This window comes from Leptonychotes weddellii, chromosome 2, assembly GCF_054177405.1.
Source record: "Leptonychotes weddellii isolate Sample4059 chromosome 2, ASM5417740v2, whole genome shotgun sequence".
Lineage (NCBI taxonomy): Eukaryota > Metazoa > Chordata > Mammalia > Carnivora > Phocidae > Leptonychotes > Leptonychotes weddellii.
The window spans coordinates 137,783,032-137,796,453 of NC_138370.1; the positions used below are offsets into that span (position 1 = coordinate 137,783,032).

A 13,422-nucleotide genomic window follows, 5' to 3' on the forward strand; every position below is an offset into this window, starting at 1 on the left:
TTAAAAACTTCAAAACCATGAATGATGTATTCTTGGGGGGCGGGAAACCCAAATCTGGATTTGATCTAGCTACAGATCTCACCACCAGTTTATAAAAAATTTAGGAAGAGCATGTTAAACATCATCCAGAAATATAATCAGCCAAATCCAAAATATGGACAATTCTATAGGATAAATGAAAGTGAAAAAAGAAGGATTAAAGGAGACTTAGGAGAGACAGCAATTAAATGCAATATAAGGACTATGTTAGATCTTGATTTGAGCAAACCAACTGTAAAAACAAATGAGATGATCAGTAAAGCTTGAACACTAACTGAAAATTAGATGATTTTAAGAAATTACCCATTAATTTTTCTTAAGTGTGATTATGGTATCCTATGATTTTTTTAAAAAACGATTTTATTTATTTATTTGAGAGCATGAGTGACGGGGGGGGAACTCAGTGGGGGGAACAGCAGAGGGAAAGGGAGAAGCAGGCTTCCCGCTGAGCAGGGAGCCTGATGTGGGACTTGATCCCAGGACCCCGGGATCATGACCTGAGCCCAAGGCAGATGCTTAACCGACTGAGCCACCCAGCCATGCCAGAACTCTAGTTTTTAAATCACAATCATGGTGGCGCCTGTGTGGCTCAGTCGGTTAAGCATCTGCCTTCGGCTCAGGTCATGATCCCGGGGTCCTGGGATTAAACCCCACATCAGGCTCCCGGCTCAGAGGGGAGCCTGCTTCTCCCTCTTACCTGCTTTGCCTGCCGTTCCCCCTGCTTATGCTCGCTCTCTCTCGACAAATAAAATCTTAAAAAATAGAATAAAATAATAAAAACTAGAGTTCTTATTGTTTAGAGAAGCATATTTAAGTATAAAATGCTATGTTTGCTTGAAAATAATCCAGCAGAAAGGGCTACAGATGTAATAAGATATTAAATCTTAAAGTTGAATAATGGATACATGAGATTTCATGTTATTCTCTCTACTATTGTGCATGTTTGAAATTTTTCAATAAACAATTTTTTTTTTTTGGAGAAAGCCAGCCCGAGCAGGGGGGAGGGGCAAAAGGAGAGGGAGAGAGAGAGAATCTCAAGCAGGCTCTCTTCACGGAGCCCAACATGGAGCTTGATCTCACAACCCTGAGATTATCACTTGAGCCGAAATCAAGAGTGAGATGTTTAACTGACTGAGCCACCCATGTGCCCCTTTAATAAACAACTTTTTAAAATTCATGTATCTTACCACTGGGTAGTCGAAGAGAAGACCACACATCCTGAGCTCCCCAGTCTGGAGTGAGTGGAGGGCAGCTGATAACTGGGTATGCAGTGTTACCAGACATCACTGGTCCTAAACCATTGCTTCTGCCTGCCACTGCCACAAAAACAGTAGGAATGCCATCCCCTAGGGAAATTACACGTTTGTAATTGAATTGGAAAAGAGATTTTAAGATAGGTTAAAACAAAATGCCTATGTGTCTTAACTCCTTCAGTTCCTTTATTTGCAATCTCCAGAAAAAGCATAAATAAGACACTATTATTACATATATATTCAGTATATACCGCACTTCACCACCTACTATATCTCAAGTAACAAAGTAGCGAGAATAAGTCTGGCCATCTTTGAGATCGATAGTATAAAAAGGTACCAGAGTATTAGTGAGGGAATGGCTCAAAGGCCCTTCTACTCTGGCTGCTTAGGCTCACCGAAACAAAGAATGACACCACCAGAACCAGTGTCTGTCCTCGGTTCCTTCAAACAACAGTATAGGGAGACCTTGTTAATGGAGACTAGAGGTTCAGGGGCACAGTATGAATGAAGGAAGGCAAATTCAACAATATAGTACCCAAATATTTATTACCCTTCAATATATTTTCCAACATATCTCTTAAATATTTCATTCTTCGATAAATTTTTAAATTATTCCTTTGTTTCTTACCACAGAGATTCCTAACCTGGAATCCAAAAGTTTATGTATTTGCACTTTTCTGGAGAAAGAGTTCAGGCTTTCATAAGTTTAACAAAGAGGTCTAGGAACTTATTCCAGTTCCTTGCCCCCTCCTCCTATCCCCGGCCCAAACCTTAGTAACTATGCTCCTGTAACAACTACCTTTAGGAAGAAAACTCAGATCAACATTTTTCCCAGTTGAGAAACATTTGGTTATGTCTCCAGGACTCCATTATTTTAGATCAATACTATCCCATCAAGACATTTCTTTTACATATTAAATTCTAAAATTATTCCTTAATTTCACATTCAAATACCTCCTAGGAAAGGCTGACCACTAACAATACTCAAAGAATCTGCTGCTTCAACCTCAGGCCTCCCAAAATTATGTGGGGCCTATCTTCTGTTGGAGCGTATTAGAAACAATACTTCAGGGGCTTCTTATTAGGTACAAACTCATTCTAGTCTTTATTTTCCTTCCATGTTTCACTTTCTTTTGGGGGGTGGGGGCCTTTACTCTTATTTATTTTTAACATTTTTAAAAAAACTTGAATGCTGTTGACACACAATGTTGCATTATTTTCAAGTGTACTCATGTTGCATTTTCAATTCTTTTTCCCCCGAGCCATTCTTTTATAAGTGCCTAGAGCATCTCATACTCTTTGGGAGTATAATGAAAGCCTAGATTATCACATTTTCCCCCTTGGAAATGTGGCAAATTCTTTTTCAGCATTATTAGTCCAAACATAAAATTTTTTGGCAAAATCAGGAGAATTTCCTGAAATGCTCTAGTTATGTGACATTTACCTTCATACTCTGCTTTAATCCTCAGAGTTTCATCTGGTCCTTTATGGGCAGATGTTACCCGAAGTTCACATGGAATGCCAAAATTTCCACAAGCCTTCTTGATTTTTTCACAGTGACTGAGATCAGAAGTTGAGCCCATCAATACTACAACTCTGCACTGACTTTCTGATTTCAGAAGCAACTGGAAAAGAGAAACATGGATATGAAAGGAAAATGGCAAAAACTGGATAAATACAGAATTGAGTATCATAAGAATAATCAGTTTACAAAACTATAGCAGAGTAAAAGTACAACTGGACAGAATATTTTCTTTCTTAATAGACCAAACTCAAGACAGAGACAAACAGGCCAAAATGTAATTTATTTTTCAAAATAACCTCTGTATATAAAGAAAAGTGGTCTTCATAATTAAGACCTAAAGAGTAAGATTTTTAATCAGAGAAATTATATTTACTATAATAAAAAGCAAAAATAAATACTCAACCCTTCTAATTAATATTCAGGAAGCTGTAATATAAAATATTTCATCCTAAGATTTTAGTCCATTGTGTTTAATGGAGGTTTTAAGGCATAATCAGCCAAAATAAAGAGATCATATTATAAACCTTAAGTCACTTAGAATTCAAAATGCATGTTCCCAAGGAAATGATGTTCTGAAAACTGGCTATGACCCTTGAATAACCAAAATCCCATTCAATTTCCACAGAATTATAGTAATGATAATACCATAAATCTAAAAGATTTGAGAGAGGGAGAGGGAGAGAGAATCTCAAGCATACTCCCCACTGAGTGCACAGCCTGATGCAGGGCTTGATCCCAGGACCCTGAGATTATGACCTGAGCCAAAATCAAGAGTTGGATGCTTAATGTCGTGACTGAACCACCCAGGCACCCCAATAATACCATAAATCTTAAAGTGACATTTTAATGTCACATAGAGTTCTAATTCTGAACTCTACTTATGGAACCTATGCTAATGCAACTCTGAGTAGCAGTGGAGGGATGGGTAGGAAATGTAAGGGGCAGGGAGGAGACAAGGACTCTAGGTTTCCCCAACAGAATTTGGGAGTGTACTGGCCAGTTTAACAACAGGGGGTTTCAGTATGTCACTGAGGATAGCTCAGGTGGTACATTTCTTAAGGGCGTTCCTTTTTTTTTTTTAAACCACTGGGTGGCTTCGCTGGTTGAGTGGATGACTCCTCATTTTAGCTCAGGTCATGATCTTGGGGTCCTGAGACTGAGCCCGGTGTCAGACCCTGCGGTCAGTGGAGAGTCTTCTTCAGGATTATCTCTCTCCCTCTGCCACCTCCCCCCCACTTGCGCACACGCGTGCACACACACACTCTTCCTAAAGTAATATTAAAAAAAAACTGGAGAAGAGAAATAACTGCACCTTCTCACTTTTATTTTCCTTTTTTTTAAAAAATGCTTTTATTTATTTATTTATTTATTTATTTATTTATTTAGAGAAAGAGCATGCAAGCAGGGGGAGGGGCATAGGGAGGGAGAAAGAATCCCAAGCAGACTCTGCAGTGAACGGAGAGCCCGATGCGGGGTTCAACTCCATGATCCTGAGATATTGAGATCCTGACTCAAGCTAAAATCAAGAGCCAGATGCTCAACTGACTGAGCCATCCAGACGCCCCTATTGAAGGGGCGTTTTGTCCTTTTTGAAGCAAGATTTTCTTGTAGAAAAACACAGAACAGCATGGGTTTACTACAAAAGTTTTACCTCCACTCTTTCTGCAACCCACTCAAAATTTTTCTTCACCATCTGGAGCCCTTCGGGAGTTACTTCCTTGAGGTCACGATAGGACTAGAAAATAAGATATGAAATTTAGAATACAGATATTCTATTAGTAATATTCTTGTTAACTGAAATTATTTAATTTCTGAGTTTTGGGTAGACTATGAAAAGCTTGCATAGCAAGGAATATATCTGAAAATGTATCCGAACCTATAAATTCATTTCCTGAATTAGACTAGAGGAAGTTCAGATAGTGAAGTACACTTGTATTTTCATTTAAGCTTAAGTGCTTTCTACACTAGCAACTACAATTAACTGCCCTGACAATTCTTATGTATTAAGTAGAGAGCATCTGCCCTAATTTTGTTTTTACAGGACAGAGCAGAAATGGAACCTGGTAAGATCCAGAACACTTGGGATAGAGTTCCAGATCTGCCCTTATTCTTATAATTATGAAGATATCTATCATCCTCTCAGCAGTTTTCAATTGGCCAAACAAGGATAACCCTTGCTCTGTGTGATAGTCATAATAAATGAATAATCTGTTTTGTAAATGCAAGGTACTGTTCCTATTATTTTTCTTCAGGATATACGAAATGTAAGAGATATTTATCTTTAAAAGTAAACAGCAATCAACTCTGGTTCTTATCATATAGAACAATAGTTGCCTTTTCTTTTCCTCCCATCTTCCTACTCACCTCTATCTCGCCTGATCTTGAAAAGGATAAAAAAAAATCCTGAGGCATTACCTGTTTATCTTTCTGTTGGCTTCGATCTCCTGATGGCCAGAGTCTCCAGGAATCATTATCAATAACATCAGCAAGAACAATTTCTTTGGTGGTTACATCAACACCAAATTCAATCTAGAAATAGCATATCACCAAAGAAAAGTTTTCAAAACTCTACAACTAAAGACATTTCTCAGTTATAATCTTTATTATCAAATCTCCATTTTATTTGTACCTTCATATCAACCAGCGTACAGTTCTGGGGCAACCAGGATTTCTCCAGTATTTCAAAAATAGCCTGTGTAGCATGACTCATGATATCCACTTCAGTCTGGCCTATAACAAGTCCAGCAAAGCAAAATTTTGCAGCAATTAGCTGTTCCTCAGACCACTGTGGATCGTTATTGGCATCGTCCTGAAAATAAAGTATAGGAGTACAATTAATTTAAAAATAAAAATTTTGAATTTTTGAGATAAACTGAAGTCCTTTTTTCCTTGACCATGAATTCCTCAGAAATATTTATTTTCTCTAAAGACTTAATTTTTCATTGAAATGCCCTTTAACTCACAATTATTTTTAATTTATCTAGTTTTAATAACTACTTTAAAGATATTCGGTGAGTAACTTACTCCAGGTGATAAAGTAATTTGAAAGAATTTGCTCTCTCTATAAACTAATTTAAATAAAAGTTTGTGATTTTTATTTTTTCTTCATCTGAGTCAATAGAGATAGTAAGAAGGCCAAAACACACTTTAGTCCACCAAATCTCTCTAGGATGCAGTTTTCATAATCTCCTGACCTTTTTTTTTTTTAAGATTTTATTTATTTGATAGAGAGCACAAGTAGGCAGAGTGGCAGACAGAGGGGCAGGCAGAGGGAGAGGAGAAGCAGGCTCCCCGTTGAGCAGAGAGCCCGATATGGGGCTTGATCCCAGGACCCCGGGATCATGACCTGGGTCAAAGGGAGATGCTTAACCAACTGAGCCACCCAGGCACACCCCCTTTTTTTAAAAAATATTTTATTTATTTGACAGAGAGAGACACAGCGAGAGAGGGAACACAAGCAGGGGGAGTGGGAGAGGGCCAATCAGGCTTCCCACTGAGCAGAGAGCCCGATGCGGGGCTCGATCCCAGGACCCTGGGATCATGACCTGAGCCGAAGGCAGACGCTTAATGACTGAGCCACCCAGGCGCCCCCACCCTTTTTTTTTTAAGATTTTAAATAATCTCTACACCCAACGTGGGGCTCAAACTCTCAATCCTGAGATCAAGAGTCGCATGCTCTGCCGACTGAGCCAGCCAGGCACTGCTCTTGACCTCATTTTTAATAAAAATTTATATAAGACTGTAAGTCTTTAGGGATATTATTTAATAATTCAAGAGACTTTATATAAAGGCATTAGTGAAAAAAATACTTTCATTTTATTCATTTTATGTAGTGTCCCAATTTCACATGAAATTTTTCTTTTATGAATTCTGGATTTGTATTATAACCATAAGATAAACATTTTAAACTATGCAGTTCACTAATTATACTTGAACTAGGCCAAAAGGCTGAGAGGCAATTTTAGTTCACTGTTTAAAAATGCTACACAAGATACGTCTGGGTGGCTCAGTCGGCCGACCACCTGCCTTCAGCTCAGGTCATGGTCCCAGGTTCCTAGGACTGAACCCTGCGTAGGGCTCCCTGCTCAGCGGGGAGCCTGCTTCTCCCCCTGCCTGTGCGCTCTGTCAAATAAATAAATAAAATCTTTAAATTAAAAAAAAAAAAAGCTACACAAGGTGCGCCTGGGTGGCTTGGTTGGTTGAGCGTCCAGATTCTTGGTTACGGCTCAGGTCATGATCTCAGGTTGTGTGATGGAGCCCCCTGTCAGGCTCCCTGCTCAGTGTGGAGTCTGCTTAGGATTCTTCCCCCCGCCTTCCTCTCCCCACCCCAGCTTTGTTCCTCTCACTGCATGCTTACTCGCCATCTCCCTCTTTCCCTCTCAATAAATAAATAAAATCTTAAAAAAAAAAGGGAATAAAAATGCTACACAGACATTACTCTTGACGTTAGAACTATGCTTAACAGCTAAACAAAGAGGAAAAGAGAAAAGCAATTTTTTTTTTTTTTTTTAAGATTTTGTTTATTTATTTGTGCAACAGAGCAACAAGCAGGGGGCGCAGCAGGTAGAGGGAGAAGCAGGTTCTCTGCTGAGCAAGGAGCCCGATGCAGGACTCAATCCCAGCACCCGGTATCATGACCTGAGTCCTAGGCAGATGCTTAAATGACTGAGGCATCCAGGCATCCCAAAAAGCAGTTTCAATAATGAAAACCAATACAAATTTATAACCACTGATTCCTACATCTTTTTTATGTTTTTGCTTATAAGAGATATTGGTAATAGTTTTTCTGTATCTGAATATAAAAAGATCCCTTGTATTCACCTTACTTCAAACTCTTTAAAAATTTAAAGTTTCTGAATTGTTACTTTTCTTCCTAATAACTGATAATCTTATTTTTTAAATTTATTTTTTTAAAGATTTTATTTAGCTTTAATAACATTTAAATCTTTTGACTTTGAAATTATGTTTGTTGCTATACTATAGTAAGACACAGAAGCATAGAATAATTACCTTGAAAAACAGCTCCACTTTAGGTGGGTAAAACTTATATCCCTCCTTGACACCAGGATTCCTTTTGAGAAAAGAACCAGTTGCTATTCTTCTACAAACCCATTCAATTGGAATCATTTCACACTTAGGTGCAATAAAAGCTGTCTCCCCACATTTTCTGGCGAAAGCAGTTTTGATACCTACATATTGATAAAAAGGTGTTAAAAAGCATTAAAATTGTATTAAAAAAGTTAGATCTGAGGCATAATAAAATTGCTGTTTATGAAAAACAAAATGAAACAAAAACCCTATCTAGCCAAATGTATTATCCCTAAATGATACTACCAAAAATATATTAACTTTTTTGAAAAAGTGTAAGTAGGAAAGCAAAATTATTAGTATGGCTTTCTTAATGCTTATCAAAATATTTAGGAGTATTTCATTTTAATGTTGCATGGGAAAGTATATAGTGGATCAGAAAGTCTGGGTCCCATTGTCTTTACCATTCATTCATACATTCAAAAAAGACTTTTGAGAAATTCCCCTGCCACTGCTTACCTACCTTGCATAAAGCATATAACTCATCTAAGTGGTACTAAATTATCTTTAGATTTGGTTATACAATTCTCACATTTGACAGTCCAGTATTAAATGGGCCTTATAAAATATCTACTTATCACAATCAAGTACAGCCCTACATTTTGGGTTGCCCTTTTCTCTTAATATTTGAAGAAAATAATGCCTGAAAAAAAGTATCCAACAGGTAGCAGCAAGAACATAGCGGCCAATTTGGCCAAGAGCAAAGAAAACATTTGTTCTTCCCTTCCCTTCTATTTTACTCAAACTGTTACTGGAAAACTAAGATAAAAAAGCTAGCTTGTGATGGGAGCTATTTTATTTGGGGATGTTGGAAAATAACCTAATAATAGTTATAATATATCATGAACCATATGATCCAGCAATTCCACTCCTAGATATTCTAGGTATTAACACTGCAGCTTGAAGATGAGCGTTATTATGTTAACACATAAAGGTTTCCAGGAGACATTTTAATCATGGTAATGCTACAGGATTACTTTGTGCTGCCATATAATAACATACGTATATATTACCGTACATGAAGGGAATCTACATTTATGTAAGACCTGCACTGTTCTAAGTGTTTTATATCTCATTTAACCACATATAAAATTTTTCAGGTAGGTATCATTACATTTTACAGTGAAAGAAACAGAGGCTCAAAGAAGGTAAGTAATTTGACAAGCTGGGACATGTTGCTAATCAGTAATGGTGCTTGGACCAGTTGCAAACCTGCACTGTTTTCTCTGTACTCCCTCTGGGTTTGACCAGTAAGATTCAATTGAAACAGGAAATTGTGACATGCTACATGAACAGGAACTCTGGGAAAGAGTAAGAGTTTAAGTAAATGGTCATTTTAACCCTTAAAGAATGACTGGGCTCATGCTCATGGATAGGCAAATCATTTAAATCAATCCTTAACTACAGGTGGTAACTACATGCCTGGCTTTAAGAGTTCCTTTTAAGATCTGTTAATTATTAGATATATGTGCTCATTTGTCTACCAAGCTTGAAAGACTGGTATCCCAATCTATTGTTTAAATATAAACAATAGTTACTTTTACTCAGAGGAAAATTCCTCCTCACATCTAAGAGAACAAAAAGTACAGAATCAATTTACGGTAATGATCTAGTACAGGAAAAAAGAATTGCTTCAAAAAAAAAAAAAAAAGATTCAGTTTAGATGATATAATGATTGCTTCTAATATACATGCTAATCATCTTAGCAAATTTCATGACTGGGGGGATGAGCAAAAGAACTCTCCCCATGTCTCACTATTTACAGAATTTAAGACTCCTATGAAGATTACTAAGGAAATGTCACTTCATACTCTGAATTACAATGGCAGTGTCTGACAGCTAATCAGCCCACATATCCCTTGGGCCACCCATGTATCAAGGCTGCCCAGCTCCTCATCTGTGGTTTAACAACTGCAGGACTTATACCCATTATCACTATTAACACCTAAATGTAATTACGGTAGGTTTCTGTGAGAGAACTGAGACTTAAAAGGTTAAGTATTGAGACCAAATCCACACATTTCATAACTCAGGTGTAGCATGTATAATATTTCCATGGAAAAACAGTATTACCTATACCTATTATTTGTATAGTATTTTATAGTTTGCTTGTGATTGACAGTGAGAAAATCAGAATCCTGATTTACAAAATCTCATTTGGTGCTCTTCCCATTCTAACTTCTAGAAATACCTTAATTAGGAACATAGCCTTGGTTATAAAGAAAGCAATTTTAAATAGATCACTGGTGGTCAACTAGACATAGCATTTAACTATCAGCAAGTAAAAATTAGAAAAGGCAACAGAACTCCTGATCTGTCCTCTAAAACAAATCTAAGAATTTTTTAAAACTTAAGTTTTCCTTAATTTCAGTGTATAAAACCTGAAAAACATCTTTCAACATTTCATGTGAACCAAGTAAGTTTTAGTTAAGTGTGCCAATATAGTAGTTTATTTATTTATTTATTTTTAAAAAGATTTTATTTATTTATTTGACACAGAGAGAGAGACAGTAAGAGAGGGAACACAAGCAGGGGGAGTGAGAGAGGGAGAAGCAGGCTTCCCGCTGAGCAGGAGCCTGATGCGGGGCTCGATCCCAGAACCCTCAGATCATGACCTGAGCAGAAGGCAGACGCTTAACGACTGAGCCACCCAGGCACCCCGCCAATACAGTAGTTTAAAGATAATTGTTGGAGTACTTCTTTTAGGATTGCGAGCTTTCCCAGCTTTCTCAGACTCAGGGCTTTCACAGTCCAAACTGGGAAAGTCCTGGACAAACAGAGACAATTTGGGTCACTTTAATTCATTTTTGTCAAGCCCACAAAATGCACTGAATAGTCCCTTACTGAGTAAGAAAATAAAAACTTGGGCCTGTACTTATCTTCCATTATTTGAAAAAAATATAAATAAATAAATAAATAAATAAATAAAGCCCCGTAGCTATGTATAACTACTATGGATACATAGGAGCTAATCTTTTTTATTGTTAAAAATTTATAGTATTAAGCAATTTTTTAAAATTTTCGTATGTACAGGGAGAATGAGATAACTTGGCAAGTTAAAAATGGATCACTTATCTGTACTGCAATAGGAACCTAAAATTAGTTTGATGCTCTCTATAACAATCAACTCAGTCACTGAGAAACCACCTATCAAGGAAGCCTTGAAATAAAAATCCTAAAATCGTGTTACTTAGGAACTGTGGGTGGTCCTTTAAATTTATCACAACATACTCACTTTCAACGTATAGAGGGATTTATGATGTAGATGACAAATTAGGCTGGCAAACATTTTTTCCCCACACTACCTTAAAAATGTTCAACAGAAAACTAGGAAAGAGGCAAAACTATTCAAGAACCCATTCTGTACTGACAGAATTGATTTAATTTGAATTACCTTGTTATTTTGTGGAAGGTAGGTACATCTATCCTGACTGGAAACAAAGGTATTAAATCCCCCTTTGGATTTAGAAGATTAATTTAAGACATTATGGACATACCTCGAAGATATTGCAGGTTCAGTTCCATGTCACAATAAAGCAAATCAAATGAACTTTTTGGTTTCCCAGTGCACATATAAGTTATATTTACACAATACTGTGATCTATTAAGTGTGTGATGGCATGATATCTAAAAAACTTTAGTTAAAAAATACTTTATTGCTAAAAAACGCTATCATCTGAGCTTTCAGCAAGTTGTGATCACTGATCATAGTTCACCATAACATATAAAATAATGAGAAAGTTGGAAATATTGATAGACTTGCCAAAATGTGACAGCAACATGAAGAGAACAAATGCTGTTAGAAAAATGGCACCAACAGACTTGTTCAATGCAGGGGCAGGGCTGCCAAACCTTCAATTTGTACAAAAAAAAAAAAAAGGCAATATCCATGAAACACAATAAAGCCAAGTGCAATAAAACAGGGTAGTAAAAGGAGACAAAATTATTAAATTATAAAATTAGAACAGGGATAGTAAAAAACAAGGCTTAAGGAACCAGAGGCCTCAAAGGTTGAGTGATCCAAGGCAATGAGGCCTCTTACACTGAAGGAAAAGAGCTCAAATCTTTTATTAGCTGAGATTTCATATACTACAGACAAATCAGCATTGACTGAATCCCTGCAGAAAAGCCCGTTATCTTAATTCCCCTTTCTTTACTCCAAATGCCCTCCACAGAATGTTCTGATCTAGTCTCTTTGAATAGATGTCTCTACAGGAAATAGTCTTCTTTCAGTTTTAGAGTAGGGAGTAACCCTGGAGATCTTTGATCTAGTTCAAATCCCTCACTTGAGGCAGAATAAGAAGGTGTGGTGGCAATCTTCAAATACTTTTCAGGGCTTTCAAGTGGAAAAGGAATTTGAAATTCTGTCTTATCTCCAAGGGACAGAGAAATGAATAACTGTATAGAATTGCAGGTACCAAATTTCAACTCTTCAATTAGAGCTGCCTAATACCAGAACAGGATTCCTTCATAGGTAAGTCTCTCCTAGGACATCTTCTTAGGAGAGAAAAGTTACAGAGGAGATATGCATGCCAGACAAAGACTGTAGCAAACTGTTAAGATTCCTTAACTAAATGATACTACTTACTAATTCCAAATTAAGTGCTGTAGTGAAATTTAAGAGTTCCTGGTTTTGATTTCAGTAACCTTACCTTTTGAGACATTGCCAAACAACATGTTCTTAATCCAAATGTCATCTCCCCATGAAAGAGATCAGAGTGTGCCCTGTGTGTGTGTGGGGTGGGGTGTGTGTGTGTGTGGCAATATTCAAAAGGGAGGAGATTGTGAGGGGAGCCACTTACCTGTTTTCCGATAACCACTGAAAAATATAACTGGTAGTCAACATGTTGTTAATCCAAATAATGCCATTTCCCCACGAAAGGACAAATATGTTCGTGAGAGAGAGAATGTGAAAGGGGAGGCTATCGGGAAAGCCACTTACCTGCTTCCTTTAACAACTGAAAAATACAACTGGTAATTTTATTTGAGATTGCAGCTTTTCCTTCCAGGTGATTCTTTCTGGCTGCATTTCCTGCTGTTATCTGGTCCTTGGACTGCAGGAGGACTTTTCCTGGACTATCTGGCAATTCATAAACTTCTTTTGTTTTACCCTCATAGAGTTTTTTACCAATATTCAATACTGTGGAGATAAAATGGAGACATCAGATTTCAGGAAAAAATTTCCTAATGGAAGACTAAGTTATCTCTGATCAATCAGAGAACATAAAGAGTGGTTAAGGAATAATTTTAATAAAAAATTCACTCATCTGCATAGAACCTTATACTCTACAAAGTATTTTCACAGGCATCGTATTTGGTTCACATAATTTTGTGACAAACTCTAATTATGCAAATAATTATAGTTGACCCTTGAACTATGTGGGGTCTAGGATTGAAAATCTGCATAGAACTTTTACTCTCCAAAAACTTAATAGCCTACTGCTGATCGGAAGCCTTGCTGATAAGATTAAATGGCTGATTAACACATATTTTCTAAGTTATATGTACCCTATGCTG

At 37.1% G+C, this 13,422-nt stretch overlaps 1 protein-coding gene across 1 annotated transcript in view; it reads right to left on the reverse strand.

Annotated features, from left to right (window-relative positions):
- Nucleotides 1-1,191: 1,191 nt before the first annotated feature.
- The window catches only part of PAICS (phosphoribosylaminoimidazole carboxylase and phosphoribosylaminoimidazolesuccinocarboxamide synthase), a 39,188-nt gene continuing 26,957 nt past the window's right edge, over nucleotides 1,192-13,422 (reverse strand). The window contains 7 exon segments of the mRNA XM_081812335.1: nucleotides 1,192-1,385; nucleotides 2,737-2,917; nucleotides 4,469-4,552; nucleotides 5,233-5,346; nucleotides 5,447-5,626; nucleotides 7,828-8,006; nucleotides 12,848-13,045. Coding sequence (XP_081668461.1) covers nucleotides 1,207-1,385; nucleotides 2,737-2,917; nucleotides 4,469-4,552; nucleotides 5,233-5,346; nucleotides 5,447-5,626; nucleotides 7,828-8,006; nucleotides 12,848-13,045 — 1,115 coding nt within the window. The 3' untranslated portion in view covers nucleotides 1,192-1,206.